Source organism: Antechinus flavipes, chromosome 2 (assembly GCF_016432865.1).
Source record: "Antechinus flavipes isolate AdamAnt ecotype Samford, QLD, Australia chromosome 2, AdamAnt_v2, whole genome shotgun sequence".
NCBI classification, from domain to species: domain Eukaryota; kingdom Metazoa; phylum Chordata; class Mammalia; order Dasyuromorphia; family Dasyuridae; genus Antechinus; species Antechinus flavipes.
Window position 1 is genome coordinate 540156887 of NC_067399.1, and position 19644 is coordinate 540176530.

Genomic DNA, 19644 nt, shown 5'->3' on the forward strand with positions numbered 1-19644 from the left:
TCACATTCTCTGGTCAAATCCTAATGTTAAATGGTCACAGGCTATAAATAATAATCGTAACAAAAACTGCTAATTCATACAGGTTTAGTACTGTACCTCGTCTGCCATTTTTCCATAGACTCTCCTCTTTCTCTTGGAAGATAGGAGTACTGCTGGAACTCGTTAGCAAAGAGAATACAATCATGGCGAGCATCCTTTAGGAGATTTCTAAGTTTGTTATACTGTCTAAGACAAAAAAGAAAAATAAAATCTAATGAAGTAAGTGCTTTCCATTTACATTTGCTGAAAATGAAATTAGAAAAAGGCACTTCAAAGAAAATATCTAATTATTTTTAAACCGACAAATATTTACTTAAATTAGAATTTTTAGAGTACTTGTGTTACTAATATTTCAAGGGGATATATGGCCTTTAGTCCTCATAATTTTTCTTTTTTCTCACTCCTGAGATTTTGTCTATGGGTCATCTGTAGATTTCATTGCTCCATGATGGATAGCAACTTAGCATTAGGTCTTTTGAATCACTGTGGCTGAAAAATTCATCACCCTGTAGCCAATATGGTGATGAACCTCTGAACTTATAGTTAGCTTTGAGGGAATTGGGACAGCAAGTGGTTATTTGTGGGAATTGAGTGAACCACAGTGACTTTATCTTGTGACTCAATTCTGGAGTTAGCTCGGTTTCATTTCTATTCAATGATGGGTCTAGTCCAAATTCTGTCTTGTGAGAAAAGTTTATTTAATTGTGGGAACTGGGAAAACAAAACCTCAAGCCTTACCTAGTTTTTGGTTTGTCAGTATATGTCTGAGAAACTGGACAACCCCCACATGCTATGTAGACTTTTAACTAAGATCTAGGTGACTAATGCAAATTAATGCAAGGGATTTTCCTCACAATTGTATATCTCATGATCAACTATGACAGACTTAGCTCTTCTCAGTAATGCAGTGATTCAAGATAATTCCAAAAGACTTGTGATGGGAAATGCCATCTGCATCCAGAGAGAATATGGACACTGACTGCAGATCAAAGCAAACTATTTTCACCATTTTCTTTTTTCTTTCTCGTGGTTTTTCCCTTTTGTTCTGATTTTTTTTCTCATAATATGACTAATAAGAAAATATGTTTAAAATGATTGCACATGTATACAACCTTTATCAGATTGCTTCCTACTTTGAAGGAGGGAGAAAAAAAAATTGGAACTCAAAATCTTACAAAAATGAATGTTGGAAACTATCTTTACATGTAATCAGAAAAAAAATAAAATACTGTTAAGTTGTTGTGGTTGTTTTTGTGAAGCAATTGGTGTTTAGTGACTTGTCCAGAGTCACACAGCTAGGAAGTGTTAAGTGTCTGAGGCTGGATTTGGATCTATCCGTGGTACTATCTAGCTGCCCCAATATTGTTAAGTTAAAAGGAAAACTTAGAACACCTGCACATTTCAAGCAACTCATATGTTTCATTCAGAAGCTAGTCCTATACTAATCATTGTTTCCATGTCCCTTTGATTATTTACGACACTTGAAGGGAGAAGGACACCCTTTTCTGAATTTGGGGAATTGTACCTGTTTGTTCTCACTTGGAAAGCTCCTAATGTTTTATCCAATTGGAAATCAAATTACCTAATGATGTGTTGTTTTCTTTTAATTAACTGGCCTTATTTGATTGTTTTTATATCTTTTAAAAAGTCTTTCTCATCTAGTATTTGGGATCCAGCCCTAAGCTGAGAAGATCTGGTCCCAATTGTTAGGCAATTGGCATGCACTACTTAATAAACTGATACGCTCAGAAGATCAAACCTGTTTCCTCAGTCATTTCAGCTTTCACCTGCCACAGCGAGTTCTCTAGAAATCACACAGTACTAGATAGTACCATGGATAGATCCAAATCCAGCCTCAGACACTTAACACTTCCTAGCTGTGTGACTCTGGACAAGTCACTAAACACAGGCCCATCCACGTAAAGCATGACTTTTGATCTGTGTGATGACCACGTATTTAAAATCAGCCGGAGTCAGGAATTCAGGTTAAGGGAAAAATCTTTAATCTTTATTAAAGTGAAGAGGTGAATAAGGATTACGATAGCAATATGGGTAAGAAAGATTGCGATAGCAATATGGGCAGCTGCAACAGGAAGCCAGCTAATAGAGGGGGATCTGAGCTGTAAGGCCATCGCAATAGCAGAAGCAAGCAGTCTATCCTCCCCTTCCTTTTCCACTCCCCTGCCTCCACCTACCAAAATCGTCATTTCTTATACAACACGTCAGGACTTGCACAAAAAGTGGGCGGGGGCCATTCTTTCTCCAAGCTTATATATTAATAGAGTATGGTCCAATTACTATTTAACCTCATGTGCTTGGGACCTCAGTGCATCAACCTGAGCCTCAGCCCTTTACAGATCTGGATTGATAATTTCATTTTCCAATGAGAAACTTCTTTTACTAAAGGAGACTGGTAACTATCCTGCAACTTAGTCTTAGAGGCTAAGATTATAAATCTTAGTGCCTGAGGCACTAAAAGGTTAAATGAATTGTTCAGGGTCATACGGGTCGGCATGTGTCAGATGTGAAACCTTGAACCTATTTCTGTCCTCTCTGCTCTAGGGCCAGTTCTTGCTTCAGTACACTGCTTCCTCCAGTGCATGGACAACAGGGAGTTAATTGCATTTTCCAGAACACTAACACAGGGTCATAATATTTCCTTCCCCAAGAAGGGGGGACATGCCAATCAGATCTGAAAGTCAGGCCTGTAGTCATGGATGGATGAGTTAAGTTCTAAGAAAGAAAGTCCTTTTCAGGAGACAAGCAATATAGAAGAATGGAGACATTCATGGCTATTTAAACAAAATTTATTATTTCTCTGAAAAAAGGTAAGTACTGTTCATAGTAAACCAGATGTTAAATTAACATATAAATTATACAAGGCAGGCAATTAGCATTTACTCCTAGTTCAGTATGAAAAACACTTGGGTCATATACTTGCTCAACTGCCCCACACTGGGGAGAACAAAAAAACTTTCCAAAGTAAAGATGAAACACTTTATCATCTCTCACTGAGACAAGTGCTGACTAAGCATTGTCAGAAAACAATCTTCTCGGCTGGAATTAATTGATTAAACTCTCAATAATGCCAAGCTAGCCACAGCGCTCAGCAAGCCTAGGTGAGGCAGAAGGTATACCATGATAAAAATCAAAGTCTTTGCCCTGGAAAAGCTTACAATCTATACGAGCAAATAATATGTACAATGGTGTGTGTGTGTATAACATGCATATGTTATGTGGTTATACAGAAGACTTTATATATTTGTTATGGTTTACGGTGTATGTTATATATAGACACGTGCATACACACACACCCCACAGAATAATTTCAGGGGCGGAAGAAGCATTAGCAGGTCAGAGGAATTGGGAAAAACCTCCTGTAGGAGGAAGGGGCAGAGGGAAGGAGGAAGTATGTTCCAGGAGTGCTAATTAACTACCCTAGAGGAAGACATGGAGAAGGGAGATGAGACATTTTATGTAAGGATGGCAAAGAAGCCACTTGGGATGGAATGTAGATTACAAAAAAGGAAATAATGTCTCACAACCCTCGAAAGATAAGCAGGATCTGGTTTGCAAAGGGTTTTAAGTGACAAACTAAAGGGGTCACATGTTTCACTAGCTGACCTCACACTGTTTTCCTGAGTTTTTTTTTTTTTTTTTTTTAACCCTTTTAGGTGTCTTAAATCTCCCTTGACATCCTATGTCATAGTTTTCAAAGGCCATGGCAATGAGCAAAATTCTCATCCACCTAAGATTCAAGGACAAGTCTGATGGTTCTACCTATTTAGAGATGGGCTGTGAGTGGATTCCCACACAAGTACCTAGAGTAGCAAAATTAGGGATTCACAGAATATTTAAGGTCTATACTACAAAGGAACAGCAATAATAACAATAACAATCTTCCATTTGATACAGTACAAAGAGCTTTCCTCACAACCCTGTATTATCATATACCTTTTTACATATTTGGAAATTGAATTTCAGAGAGTGTAACTGACTTGCTTTGCCTGCAATCATTAGTGTCGCTCAGTTAATAAGTGGGAGACTTGGAATCAAAATCCAGGCCTTCTGACATCCAAGACGGTGTTATTTCCACATCATAAAACTATCCATTTTTTCTAAGGCTTACTACTACATTCAATCAATATGTTAGGGTGGAAAGGAACACTGGGTTTGCAATCAGAAGACCTGAATTCAAAGATTGCTTCTGGGCTTTGCTGATACTCGTCCTCATTTCTGGAATGTATTCCCTGTGGATTCCCATCTATTCAACTCAAAAGCTTCCTCCTCAAGAAATTTTTCCCTAATGTTTCACATGACTACACATATATATTATCTATATCAAATTGCTTGCCTTCTCAAGAAGAGGGAAGAGGAGAGAGTGAATTTGGAACCTGAAATTTAAAAAAAAAATTATTAAATTTTTTTGTTTATATGTAATTGAGAAAAAACAATTAAAATTAAATAAGGAAGACAAAAAGTGGAAGTTTTCCCTGTTCTTCCCTTTTACCCAGGACATAATTCAGCATACTCTCCTTGTAATTTTCCTCTGTACTTAGCCCCTGTTATTGTTATTTAGGTGGCACTCCTTTGAAAAGATGAACTGATGTTTTATTTAAACTCTTCTTGTCTAGTCCCCCAAAAACAAACTGGACAGTGTAAAGACAGACATGTGTTTACTTAAGATGTGTCAAGGTTGCAGTCAAGTCAGGAAGAAGTCAAAAGTAGAATCCAAGTTTCCTGACTTCTGGTTAAATGTGCATCGTACTAGACTCTGTATAATTAATAGAACTTTGTGTGCCCTGAATCAAAAGATTCCTCAAAGTAGATCAAACCACATGCATTATTTACTAGCTACAAGAGTCACTCTTTAAGAATAAAAAATACTTATATACTCATAGCCTTAGTAGTTCCAAATTATAAGATATATGAACATACAAGATATGTAAAGTTAACTTACAGTTAGAATTTTAAAAGCCTATCTTCCTATTCTGTGTATCTGAAGTATATTGGTGTGTGCATGTCTATCTATCCATCCCTATATAGGACCTATCCATCTTCTCATAAGCAATTAATCTGCTATCTTTTTTTTTTTGTTGTTGTTGTTGCAAGGCATTTGGGAGTTAAATGACTTGCCTAGAGTCACATAATTAGTAAATGTCAAGTATCTGAACTCAAGTCCTCCTGATTCCAGGGCCAGTGTCTACTTACCTGCCCAATGAGCTAAACTTTCTAAAACTTAAGTAAAGTTTCCTAAATAACATTAATGATATGGTTTGCAAAGAGTAAATGAAAAATCTAAAATTTGCTTAATAAGCAAAAGAGCTACTAATGCACTAGACTTCAGATACCAGTCTCTTGGTCCTGTGCTATTTCTCTTAAGGTTCATCATTTCTACCTCCACTAATCCATGTCTATACTTAAAAAAAATGAATAAAAAAAAGTCTAGCTCAAACTTCATCTCCTCTCCAAAGCCCACCCTGATCCTTCTTTGATTTTGCAACCCTCCAGCACTTATAGGCTATTGTGTTGGCTTGTTATTGTTTATAAATTGTTGTGTAATGGCCCTGAAATCAATTTAATTCCATTTATTAAATGCTTACTATGTACAAGGTGCTGGAGACATAAAATAAAAACCAAAACAGTCTTGGCCCTTAAGATGCTTACATTTTACATGAAATAGATATATCAGTGAAAGAACATCTAGAAAAACCAGAAAAATAGTCATATGTGGTACCTTTCTTATGCCTGGAAGAGTTGAGGATGCTAGAAAGCAAAGGTGAAGAGGGAAGGCATTGCTGGCAGGGCAGTGATAGCTTCATACAAAGGCATTAGGCAAGAGAGGGAATATTCAGTAGAGGAAACAACTAGCAGGCTGACTTGGCAGGGTTGTAGAAGATGTGAAGGAGACTAATGTCAAAATAAGTGAGGAAAGATGGAATAAAGTCAGACTGTGAAGGTCCTTAAAAGGTCCTGGACTGCAGAGTGTTCATTTTATCCTCCAGGTAACAAGGAATCACTGAAGATTTCCCAGCAGAGGAGTGACACGGTTTGAGCTGTATTTTAAGGAGTAATTTCTGAAGCCATGCAGAGGGTGGACTGAAGAGGGGACAGGCTGGGAGAGCCCAATCAGGAGGGTGCTGCAATAACTCAGGCAAGGGGGCAGTTGTATAGGTGGACCCTTGGGACGCCCCTCCCAGGATATTCTGGTCACTTCCAAACTGGCCCAGGAGGCTAACTCGGGCCTGGGATACCAGCTCCCTCAGCCTCCTCTGTCTCCTCCTCCTAAGCTCTCCTTTATAGAGGGCAGAGAAATTGGACTCTCAGCTCACTTCACTTTGTATCTATAGTTCTGCTTGACTTCAAGTCTGACTGCCGCTTGTCTGAGGACTACCCTGGTACCCTATCCTAGTCCCCACCTCCAATTCTTTTCAGGTTCCTTTTGTGTATTGCTTTCACCCATTAGACTGTAACCTCTTTAAATGTTAGGATTATCTTTTTTCTTATTTGTACCCTCAGCACTTAGTACAATGCTAAGCTTGGTTAGTCATTTCTCAATCGTGTCCTACTCTTCATAACCCCATTTGGAATTTTCTTGACAAGAGATACTGAAGGAGTTCTCCATTTCTTCTCCAGCTCATTTTACAGATGAGGCAAAATAAGGCAAACAGGGATAAGTGACTTACCCAGGATCAGATAGCTAGTAAATACTTGAGCTGGATTTGAACTCAGAAGACTCTTCTTCCTAACTTCAGGCCCAGCACTCTAACCACCCATAGCTGGTGCTTAATAAATACTTATTGAATTGAACTGGATAGCAGGGGACAGATACAATAGATATTGTGGAAGCAGAATTGCCAAGATTGAATGGAGAGGCAAGAGTCCCCTCCTACTGAAGAGAGTAGTAAGGGATAGAAGAGTCAGGTTACCATAAGTGCAAAAAAGGGAAAAATGTGAAAGGCACAGGCCTAAAAGGAAGAGAACTTTTTAAAAGCGAGAACAGGGCTTTGAGAGAATGTAATGAAAAGAAATGGAAGATCAGTATGGAAACTCTGATGGAGTAGAGCTTATGTGGATGGGAATAAGAAATTGTGAAGTAGGAGTAAAGCAAGTGAATTTTACCTCAACAATCAATCAATCACTAAGTGTTTATAAAACATCTACTATGCTTCAAGCACTGTGCTAGCTGCTAAGGAGCAAAGAATGAGACAATTCCCACTGACAATGAGCTTTCAGCATAAATGTAAAGCTAATAAAAACACACACACACGTAGTTAATATAAAGCAGTTTTGCAGGAAGGGCACTAGAAATTGGAGGAGGGAATCAGAAAAGGTTTCATGTAGAAGACAGTGCTTGAGATGAGTCTTTAAAGGAAGAAAAGGATGTTATGAGGCTAAGATAAAGAGGGATTGAATGTTAGATGGAGAGAAGCCCATATGGAAGCAAAGAGAGGAAGCATTATGAAGGAGGAATAAAGTGAGAACGGTACTTTGATTGGATAACAATGTAGATAAGTGATGTCTAATGAGGTTGGAAAACAAGGGGATCAGGTCATAAAGAGTTTTAAAAACTAAACAGAGTTTATACTTTATCCTAGAAGCAGGAGAAAACTGCTGAACTTGGTTGATGGAGAAGTCAGTAAAGTCACAAGAAAGAAGAGCTAAGAGTTTACCAGCCATTGTTTTCCCAACTAGAATTTTAAGGTGGCTAAAGGTAGGGTCCAAGTCTCCTTTCTTCTCTACTTCCTCCAAATACTCAAAGATAGAATAAACATTAGGTGCTCAATCTGGACTTCTATTTAACTACTATGTGATCCTAATATATTTATAAGACCACTGGATAAATCCTTATTATTAGAGAATTAACAATAGTGTCAAACTTTGGAAAACCAAAATAGTTTTTCGTGAAAAACTGATTTATTTAGAAATGTTTTGGAAAAAACTATATTTAAAATCATCTCTTTACATCTGGAGGATTTGAGTATTGCTTTAAAAATCCTTCAAAATGAAAATTTTTTTAAAAACAAGATTACCAGACTCAGCATTGTGTCAGCAATCCAAATGATCACAACAAATTGATTTTAGTAAGAGAAATTGAAATATGACACCTGGACTGCCTTTAAACTTGGGCATGTATAAACATTTCTATTTTACAGTCAGAACAAAATCAACTTCAAACTCATTTAATCATATTCTATCTGAAAAATCTGTACACAATCTACTTAATGTACATTTTATGAACAGGACATGTAATAAAAGGCAATTTATCATTTTAATATACAAATAAAAACACTTTACACCCTTCACAGTCAAGTAATGAAGAAACTTCAGTGTTTGATAAGAATAAATAACTCCTATATATAAGGTTGGATATATAATTCTAACACTCTCTCTACAAAGGGTGGTCTCCAAGAGCAACCACAGAATCTTCTTAAAATATTAAACGAAGCAAAAACATTGTTAAAGCATTTCTGTTTTAATAGTCTGTCAACTGTTTTTTACCATTTAGATATTTTTTTATATGGAAAGGGTTTTAGACTGGCTTCTTCCAGAAGGCCTTTGTTTAGTGAATACAATTATTGTGAATGGCTTGCTACCGTAAGACTCTCAGAACAAAATGGGAGTTTATTTTAGGCCTCTTTCAATAAATTATTATATGCTATAATCTGTATGCACTTATAATAGAGAAGTATAGAGTTTAAAGAAAATACTGGACTGTTTTTCATTCAATAAATTGTTGCAAATTTCTGAAAGAATACATATACATATAAATATACATATATATACACACACACATACAAAGAGTTCTATATACACATGAACATATATTTCAGGATTAAAGTACTAAGAATACTAAAAAGAAATCATCAAACAGCTTTCTGCTGCAAGAATATAGACCAAATAATGTGAAGGTTGCACTGGTTATAACCTTAAAATATCAACCTACTGAGACATGAACTATAAAAGCAGATGAGCAGATGATTATGCTTCAATCATGTGCTGAAATGAAAACTGTGAAAGAGAGCTTCTGCAAAAATGCCTTTGATAATTCCTTATTAGAAAAGTAAATCCCAAAATTCCTTTTAAATAATAGGTTTCTTACCCTTTCCATCCTCCCTCCCCCAGGATCTTTCTTGTTTAATAAGTTCAAATCAGGAGCAAATAATTATGCAAAACAGATATACCTTCGTCCTCTTTGATGCTGTACAGCTTGACAGGCTGTTTGCATGAAAATAATACCTTTCAGCTCAGGAAACTCAAGAATTTCAAGGTAATCTTGAACAACTTTCCAGTCAGGGATAACATAATGAGTCACATCACTGGACAAAAGTTTCCCATCTGGAACATAATTCAAAATTTAAGAGATGAAACAACATTTCCAAGGCTGCTTTATTACCACTGTCATGTTGCAGAGTCTCTGTGAACAAAATAACTTACAACCTTAACTACCCTGCATGTTTTTAAAAGACAAGACAAATCTACTTTGATAGAGAGCCAAAGACCAGGTAAACTTAGCAGCTTCATTTTTCTAAAGGTGGGATAAATAAAAACATAACATGGTTTATTATGGTGCCAGAGTTACACTGGGGGGAGTTGATAGATTTTTCTGAAAAATAAACAAACTTTTAGGATTACTTAGATTTTCTGAATTAACCCATCACTGCCTAAGAATCCTTATCTGCAGACCGAATAAAAAAGACAATTTCCAGAGACTCATAAAATGTTATTATTTTAAAATATAATTTCAAGCCTTATGTTTTGGATTATAATGTTGATGATCTATAATGAAGGTGTTAATTGAATAAACTATTCAGTAAAAGTAATGAGCAATGAATATAATTTCTGTCCAGCTCATGGGCTTGCTCAACTTTGACCATTAACCTTCATTAAGCCCTAAAACTGACTGAGGATTACTTTCCCAATCCCACGTTTCACTATAGGAATACTGGCACTATCTTGTGTGACCATGGACTAGTTATTTAAAATTTCAACTCTAAAACCTATTATGAAGTTCATTATTATAAACTCGAAGGCTACTCTTAAAAGCAAACCAGAAAAGACATTGTAGAATATACTAAAGGCCACATTATTTTAGGAAAAACTAACAGTAAGGGTTTACATATGTCTTCTTCAAGTTTCTTGCCATTGTACTGGTACATGTAAAAACATCATGAGAAAGTGGGCACTCAAATGGCCGTTTGAGAATGCTTAGGCTATCATGACATTTATGTGAACATACTAGCAACAAAAGGCCCATGTCTGGCGTAACTTTTCAATTAGAATCAATCCTTCTCTCTGATCTGGGAGAACTTGCCACAGTCAGAAAAGGTTATTTAGCCTTTAAAAAATTAGGTAATTTTTCTCCTGCTTTCAAACCCTGCAGGGTTAGGATCAGTCATTATTAGGAAATGCATTCAATACAAACGGCTCCTAAGAAAGTGAACAACAGGGACATTGCTTTTTAATAAGTTCATAGAATCCGAGAATTTAAAGCAAGAATATAGAATATTCAGTCAAAACCATTCACCTTGAAGAAAAGAAATCTGTAACCCAGAAAGAAATAACTTGAAATCAATCAACCAATCAGCAAATTCTTATTATGCCCTTATTGTGTGTAAGGCACTTGGATAACCTGGGTATGGGGGAAGGGAAAAACACAGGTAAAGGAGACAACATAAAGGTCTCCTTATGTCCAACGAGAAAGAGAAGGAAGGTGGGAAGTAACCTAAGAACAGGGGCCCTTAATCTTTTTGTGTCTCAGACTGATGTTTCTAAATGCGCAACATCATCAAAACAAAAACAAGAAATCTCATTTATGCTGAAATAAAGGGGCGATTTCTGGAGGGCGGGGGTCCAGGCTCGGATTGAGAAAGTATCAGGAGCCACCTCACCTCCCCTGCCCCAGGGGGCGCCAGAGCGGCTGTAGAGGAGCGCAGGCCTTGTATTGAAGTTCCGGCTTCCCCACTCCGCCCCCAGAGGACGCCCGAACTACGAGGGAATTGCCCAGAACCAGTGTTTATAGTCCCTTTAGAAAATGGGAGTGGGAGGCGCAGTTTACATTCCCGTTCCCGCCCCTTCCCCTACGCCTAGGCTTCGGTACCACCGGGCATCCCAGCTAGGAGGAGGCGGGGAGCACAGGCCCAGTGTTTACAACCTAGCTCTCATCAGCGGTCGGTGCCGGAGCCATCCCGCGTCCTCTCCGCCACACAGGCGCAGACTGAGTATTTACACTGCCGTCGGCTCCTAGCTTCGTCTCCGCCCCCCCTACAGGGGGCGCCACAGCTGTGGGCAGGCAGGAGAACACCGCCCGCCTTTATATCCCCGCTCCCGCCAGTCCCTTCCTGCTTTCTGTTTCCCCCCCTCTACCCCCGGTTCTGACCGTTACGGCAGCGGGCGGGCTGTGGGCACAGCGGGCTGTTGCAGGGCACGCTGGGCCGCAGGTAGTGCTCCCTGACAATGCGCACAGTGCGGCCTTGGAACGTCCTCAGGTGCAGCACCTTCTCCCGCTTCTGCAGCATGGCGGCGGCGAGGCCAGGCAGCAGAAAGAGGCGAGGCCGTGGCTCGGGACCCGCCCCCTTCCGTCCTCGGGAGGCCGGGCCCTGAGTGCAACCGGGCGCCTCCCGGGGGCCTGAGGCCGGAGCTGCAGTTCACGCTGCGGAGGCCGCCCGACTGCTCTCCGCGGGGCCCAACGGCCGCCCCGCCTCGATCTTTAGGCCTCGGAGAGGGGTGTGGGAGGGGCCCGACATCCCCTTCCTTCGGAGCCAATACCGAGGTCTGAGCCTCGTGCCTCAGTTTACCCTTCTTCCGGTGGGGGGGAGGGCATGAAAAGAAGAATCTACCCACGCCAAACGAAGTTATAGAGACCAAGGAGGGGAAGAGAAAATACATGAAAGGCTCCCAGTTTTCGGAAAGCAGATTAATTTCTGTGGGTGTTGAGAGCTCACATTGTAATGGGAGAGACGACATAAAAAGAACAACTATACAAACTAGGGATAGATGTGTGTGTATGGATGTATATGTAGTCTGTTCTCCATATGTACACATAGTCGTGTCATATGTGTATGTATAAATATGTGTGTACATAGGTGTATATGTGTCTTATGTGCGTATAAATATATATATATATATACACACACACACAAGGAAAATCATGAAAAGCTTCTTGCAGACTTGGAAAGAAGCTAGGGATTGGAGATAAGGGAGAATAGTGCAGGCTTGAGAGAGAGCTTGTGAAAATTTTCCCACGAGGGGTGATGGAGTTTGTCTGTAGCTTTTTGTAGCTATGATTTGCAACTAATATACTTAGGGTAACCTTGAGACACTAAGGAAACACCTTACCTGATGCCTGCCATAACCACAAATCTAAACTGAGCTTTGTCAGGGCACCTCGGAGAGACCCTTTCTGAACAGTTGACTATAATCTGCAGCCTAATTCTTTGGAATTAACCGAAGGGCTTCTCAGTGTTGTTCTGTTAGTGAAAGTATGGATAGTAAGGTAGTAGGGTTAACTGTACAGCTGTTGAATTGCTTTGTCCTAATGCAAGATATTACTAAGGGTCATGTCAGGGTATTACTACATACGATTTGGAATCTACTATGCCATACAGATAGTCATTCTATTACACATGTGAGAATTTTCCATTAATTTGCAAAAAAGACCTTAGTAAGTTATCCACAACAGTTTAGAACTTAATGTGCTTGGTAGTATTTCATCAACAGTAGATTTCATTCATTTATTCAGCAAACATTTGTGAAGTGTCAATGACTAACCAGCTGTATGCGCTCTCACAGAGACCAAGAAAGCAAGGAAAGATAGAAAACATCTATGTATGTGGTCGACATTTTAGGGGGACTCAAAGGGGATTCCAAGCCAGGTGGAGATAAACTTGAATCCTGCAACTAAGCAGGTGTTACTAGGTAGATGTATTTGCCTGGAGAGGTACAACATTTATTAAACTCCTACCATATACATGATCCTTCCAGGCATGGAGTTGATGGAAATTTTAGTTAGTAAATTAGTTAGTAAAGCACTAACTAGTAGTAAACTCTTTAGATGGTTGTAAAGATAGCACCTTTAATAAAACCTTTAAAAAAGAAAGAGTGATTATTACTGTTATTTCTTTGATTTCTAGGGCCCTCCAAAATTTTCTTTGTACCAGGCACATGCTTATTGCTGTTGATACAGAGACAAAAATGACAAAAACAAAACCACTCCAAACCTAACAAAACGATTTGTAATGACATGTAGTTTTATGCTTCATTGTGTTCTATCACTTTTTTGTTATAGAACATAAAAATACATCTATCAGCACAAAATATTTTGTTACTGATTTCAGGAGAAATTCCTTCAATGATTTTGTTAAGTACTTACTAAGCATCTGTACATTCATTGGATCATAGGCACTATTTGAAATTATGTTAAAAACAAACATTCCTGTTTCCTAAGTATTTACAATCTGAAATGGAAAACACTGTCCTCCCCCCCCCCCCCCCCAAGACTGCATGATGCTTTCCTTAAAATAAACTATCCTGCTGTTTCTGAACTAAATGAAACGAAGTTTCATTTCATGTTTTTTTGATTGGTTAAAACTGAACCACAGTCTTTCTTTTGTTGTCCTGGCTTGTAGTTAACCTTTATTTCAGTTCACTTTCAAACATCATTTTAGCACCTAATTCCAGACTTGCTGTATGATAAATGTAGTTTGCAGATTGTGAATCTACTCCAGAAACCAATTTTGAATTCTGTAATAGGTCCATGTTTTATAGTTCTATAGAGATTGGACATGATTGTGACTTTGCACATTTTTTTTTTTTTTTGATGTGTAGTATACCTTATCAATACATGATCAGTCTGCCCCTACAAAAGTCATATTGGCCATCTTTATTCAGTTTTCAGTTTTTGATTTCATTGTCCGAGTATTGTTGGACAGCATTATGCCAGGATAGCAAAATTCAATAACAGCTTTCCATTCCATATTGCTGATGAAAAAAGTTGACTAGGAATAGGGTTCTCCTGGTGCATGACTTGATTCTTCTTCAGGCTTAGCATCAGTGTGCTTATTCTGCAAAAGAATTGTTAGTCATTTGCATGCATACTTGCATATGTGTTTCAAGAGTGCAATCATCAGTAAACAACTTCTGAATTACCACTGATGAAGGGTGATTCTATGAGTGGTGACCAGATGTGCATTTTTGCAAAAGGGAAACAAAGAAAAACTTACTGGCTTCTGAGAGGCTTAGATTTATTGCCATACAATTCACCAACTTAATGACATAGAATAACTTCCAAATCAAATGTCAGAATTGCCAATCTTTTACTCACAATTTCTTGTATTCCTTTTTTTTTTTTTAAATCATTTAATAGAAGATGGTAGAACATTCCAGCCCTCGGTAATCCTTTGCATAACTGAAAAATACTGAACCATCCTTGCTGGATATTTGGATATTTTCATTCAGCTTAACTTTTGGCAATTCCAATCTTATATCTTGCTTCTAAGAAAGGAAATCTGTAGAAGGAAAAGAATTAAGCTTCCAAGTATGGCAGCTTCTTCTAGGATGAGATTCTTTTTTTTAATAATAGTTTTTTATTTTTCAAAATACATGCAAAGATAGCATTCAACATTCACCCTTGCAAAACCTTGTGTTCCATATTTTTCCTCCTCTCTCCCTCTCCCTCCTCCCCTATAAAGCAAGTAATCCAATATAAGTTAAACATGTGTAATTTTCCTAAACATATTTCCATATTTATCATGCTGCACAAGAAAAATAAGATCAAAAAGGAAAAAAATGAGAGAAAAAACAACAAAAAGGTGAAAATACTATGTTGTGAGACACATTCAGTCCCCATAGTCCTCTCTCTGATGCAGATAGCTGTCTGCATTACAAGTCTATTGGAATTGGCCTGAATAGAACCAAGTCCATCATAGTTGATCATCACATAGTTTTCTTGTTACTATGTACATCAACATCACTTTATGTAAGTCTCTCCAGGCCTCTTTGAAATCATCCTGTTTATTGCTTCTTACAGAACAATAATATTCCATTACATTCATATACCATAAGTTATTCATCATTCCCCAACTGATTACTGATGGGCATCCACTCAATTTTCCAATTCCTTGACAATATAAAAAGACTTGCTACAAACATTTTTGCACATATGGGTCCCTTTCCCTTCTTTAAGATCTCTTTGGGATATAAGCCCAGTAGAGATACTGCTGGATCAAAGGGTATGCACAGTTTGATAGCGTTTTGGGCATAGTTCCAGATTGCTCTCCAGAACAGTTGGATCAATTCACAACTCCATCAACAAAGTGTCCCAGTTTTCCTATATCCCCTCCAACATTTATTATCTTTTCCTGTCACTCTAGCCAATCTCAGAGTGTCAATCTTAGTCAATCTGTGAAGTGATACTATGGGTTGTCAATTTGCAGTTCTCTAATAGTGATTTAGAGCATTTTTCCATATGACTAGAAATGACTTTAATTTCTTCATCTGAAAATTGTTAATATCCTTTGACCATGTATAGGATGGAGATTCTTAACATTTTTTTGATTGTCATGGATTCCTTTGGTAATCTAATCGAGTCTATGGATGTCTCAATAACATTTTTAAATGCATAAAATAAAATGTGGAGAACTATAAAGAAAACTTAAGCATATTGAAATACAATTGTCAATTATTTTTATTTTTAATTTACAGATCTTATGTTAAAAATCCATGTTTGGGAACTTGTTAGGCTAAATATTGCTGATCTATATTTGGGAAAGCACTTTACTCAGGTGATGATACCAATGGATATTAGAGATGAAGAAAAAATTTCTGATGGTGAAATTTAAATGCTTGAATGACTTATTAAAGAAGCTCAGAGAATTTTCTCTAAAACTTTGTAAAATTGATTATATACCCAAACCAACGATATTTTGAACAGGCTGCCAAATGTGTAATGGCAAATAGTAAAAGAAGAAGAAAGTCATGAAAACATTATCTTTGTAAGAAGTCCAGCTCAGGGTTTAGGGAAATAAGTACTGGGCTGACAATTAGAACTGACAGAATTTAAGTACTTGTTCTTTAATACGCAATATATGACTGCTCTAACTTCCCGGGGCCTCAGATACCCTAGCTGATATTTTAGAATTTTTTGGATGTAGTGATTAAGTGCGATGTACAAGCTTATTTTCATTTGTTCCCTAACTCAGTAGAAAATTCATTTAAAGAGACATGGTTGTTAGGATGACTCTATTTTATTGAGGGTAATTTAATTTCATATACATTAAAGGCTCTCAATTCTTGATTTTTACTTTTAGTTACAGATATAATAACTTCCTTTTAGCTTTCTGAAAACACTATAAACCCTCATAATCCACTTTGCAGTGATTACTGTAAAATGTTCTGCTTAAGAGATTTTTGGGGGAGGAATGGTAACAGAAAAAATTATTTTCTGTGTGCAAATATATATATCAACAAATATTATATATCAATGCATTTATTGTGCAGGTATCTTTTTTTTTTTTTCTATAGCGTAATTTCTTTCAACACCACTAAGAGATGCTATTTCATTGATTTTGAGATTGTATTGCTAACTTCCCTTACTGCCTCATGTGAAGAAGACATTCAGGTTTATAGGTTATTTCTATTAAAATGCTTCATTTGTTGGGGGTGGTGGTGGTTGTTGTTGGTTTGTTTGTTTTTTTTTTTTTTATAGAAATCGTCCATTCAATGAATGAAGTTTAATTCTTAATTAATTTTGAAGCAATAATACTGAGATTTTTGTCAAAAAGCAGTATTATTGCTTCAAAATTAATTGTTGTGTTTGTTGTTGTTAGAGTCAAACTCTATTCATTGAATTTAAGGGAAATAGAGAGTAGTAGCTTTTGAAACATTACTGTGTAAGGAAAATGCAGTTGTATGACTAGCCATTGAAAAATATTTAAAATATGAACATCCCTATTTTTCACTTACAATTTTTCTGACAGGATTAAGTTTTCCTTTGTCATTCTTATGATATGGTCACTCTGCATAGTTAAATTTAATTTGAGGACTACCCAGAATTTTTCAACTCATTTTAGTCTTTTGTTACTAGATGTAGCTATCTGAAAAACTGCATTCCATTTCATATCTTATAATGATAGCTAATGCATTTAAAACCTTATAATAGAAAGATAATGGAGAGATTAGAAATGGAAAAGATGGATATTATGTTTTAGTCCCCGAATTCTTGTATTTGTGGCTTACAAAAAAAATGCATACTATAAATGAAAAGAATAGGAGACTTCCTGGAAAGCTTGAGAGTTAAGACCCATAAAAACAGGAAGGGTATTTTCATATATTAGTTCAATATTAATCATCAAATAATGTCATTTGTTTAAATAATTTCCTGGCCTTTGTATGTGAAGAAAGAAGGAGCAAATATTGAAAGTTAAGAATCTGATACATATGCGAGATTCTATCACAATAGTTTCATGCCAAAGGAAACAGCCTGTATGGTTCTTTATTTGATTTAAAATAAACATTTTGAACTTCATAAAATATGTTTAAGACAATCACATTTGTTGGAATATTTGAAATGTAGAGCAGCAGAAATAATGTCCTTAAAAAAGAAATCAGAGTGCCAATCCATTCATCAGAGACCACACAAGTGTGAAGTTGGAGGTAATGATGTCCATGTAGGCCAAATTAGCTTGGTTAGTCCAGGCTGATAGATATTTCAAAACAAAAACCTTACCTATACCAACCCATATTATGATCATGTTAAGCAGAATTGATTTATTTTGTACCCAGAATATAGTCAGGAAGACATTACAAAGACTCAAGCCTACTGTTCTTTGTGGTTAATGCAATATATGCAGAAAAGAAGTCTTATGGGGTTCCTACCTTTTGTTTTACTCTTTCACTTCCACCAAGAATGAGTGATAACTCTCATTCAGGGATAGAAACTTTCTGCAAACTCAGTGTCAGATGATATGAGTCCCTGACTTATAAGATTTTAATTTTAAATTGAAAATAACATCATTATAGGCTAATCTCATTATGGGAGGTGGTCAAATCTGGGAGAATGCTAGTATAAATAAAACCACCTGTGTTTTGTGAAGAATTGAAATAGGGTCAAGGGCATGATTAAGAAACTCTTTGTAACATTTTCAAAAGACTTCTTTCTATATTTTCTATTAAATCTGACATTTTAAGAGATGCCGTTAATAAATATTCTTTCTAGAATGTAAAAGAGCTTGAGGCTTACATACTTTTTATTGAACCATAATGTTCTAGTTTTATTTACTTTTTTTAGCCTTTGAGGCCCCATCTCTCCAGACCTGGAGAAGTGAAAGCATTTTGATTCCTTTTTTAAAATTTTAAATTATGTTCCTTAAACATCTTGAGGGATCGCTATTGGGAGAAGAAAATAATTTTCTCCTTTCCTGTGTCTAAGTTCGTACTTCTTTGCTTCTTCTTTGAGCTTACAATTTATACTGTCCATTTAAGATTGCTATAATTTCAAGTTTATCCACAAATATTGAAAATATCCTAAAATCCATTCCTTAATGGTTGCAAAATTTGCTGACTTTTACTAGATTGAAAACAGATTAGAATTCTTTTTGACTGCTTTCACTTTGTGTATCTCTGCTTTTTTTTTTTTTTTGATTCCTTCCTTGATGGTGTCCAGTGAGAGACAATGCTATAAAAAAGAGGCCATCATCTTGTTCCCACTCTGAAGTTGATGTGTCCCCATGAAAATGGGCTATAGCTGATTCTTTGTGTCTATAACCTTAAGAGGTTTAAAAAATCTGGAGAATGAGTTTCTAGAGTCCTAGGAGCTTCCTAGGATTCAGCATTCTAAGAGTCAGAGTCCATACCAGGTTTTATAGTAAATCTTGCAAGTATTGAGGCCCCAAGGAACAAGGAGTAATCTTTTAGAAGTGATCTTTAGGATCTAACACAGCAAGAACTCAGCAATGCCACATTTGGATACACACTTATTGGGAACAATGCTATTTAAGAACCGAGCTAAATCTCCTCAGAGGCTTAGGGAGAAATTTTTATTCTTGCTCTATCTGTGAAGTAAATATCCCCTTTTAAAAGCTAATAGCTATTTAATCACTAAATAGAACTGTGCTGTTAGTCACTGTTGGCTAATACTAGGGGAATTCAAACAGTGAAGAGCTTGTGCCAATGGTATTAAGAGATGCCCCAATGTTTTGGGGTACCTCTAGAAGAAGATGTAACCAGTCTGATTCTGGGATAGTAATAACAGAATATACCTATTATATCTGAGGCCTTCTCTGGGTTAAAGTCAAATCTTTACATTTGCAGTCTAGGCAGTCTAGGCAGATTCTCCACTCTAGAGTTTCATTTTTGAAAGTTTCCAGCATCCTACAGAAATTAGCAAAAAGGAAAAAAAAAGAATTTCTCTCTTTGTGCATGTACAATTATTCTTTCAGTGTGTGTTTCTGTTATAAGTCAGTTCTATCTGAGATGTCATTTGCAAACTGGAATTTGTTCATTTGTTCAATGTTTAAATAGTGGTATAGTTTAATGAACTCTAAACACACATTGATAAGGAGGTATGAATTTTGCATTACTAAAATGCTGGTGCCTAATTGAGAAATG

The 19644-nt window shown here is 36.9% G+C and overlaps 1 protein-coding gene across 1 annotated transcript in view; it reads right to left on the reverse strand.

Moving 5' to 3' along the window:
• Positions 1-11589, reverse strand: part of DIS3L (DIS3 like exosome 3'-5' exoribonuclease) — a 40622-nt gene extending 29033 nt beyond the window's left edge. Inside the window, exons 1-3 of the mRNA XM_051980813.1 lie at positions 11420-11589; positions 9225-9378; positions 97-225 (exon numbers count right to left, since the gene is read on the reverse strand). Coding sequence (XP_051836773.1) covers positions 97-225; positions 9225-9378; positions 11420-11558 — 422 coding nt within the window. The 5' untranslated portion in view covers positions 11559-11589. The remainder of the gene's footprint in view (positions 1-96; positions 226-9224; positions 9379-11419) is intronic.
• Between the last annotated feature and the right edge of the window lie 8055 nt (positions 11590-19644).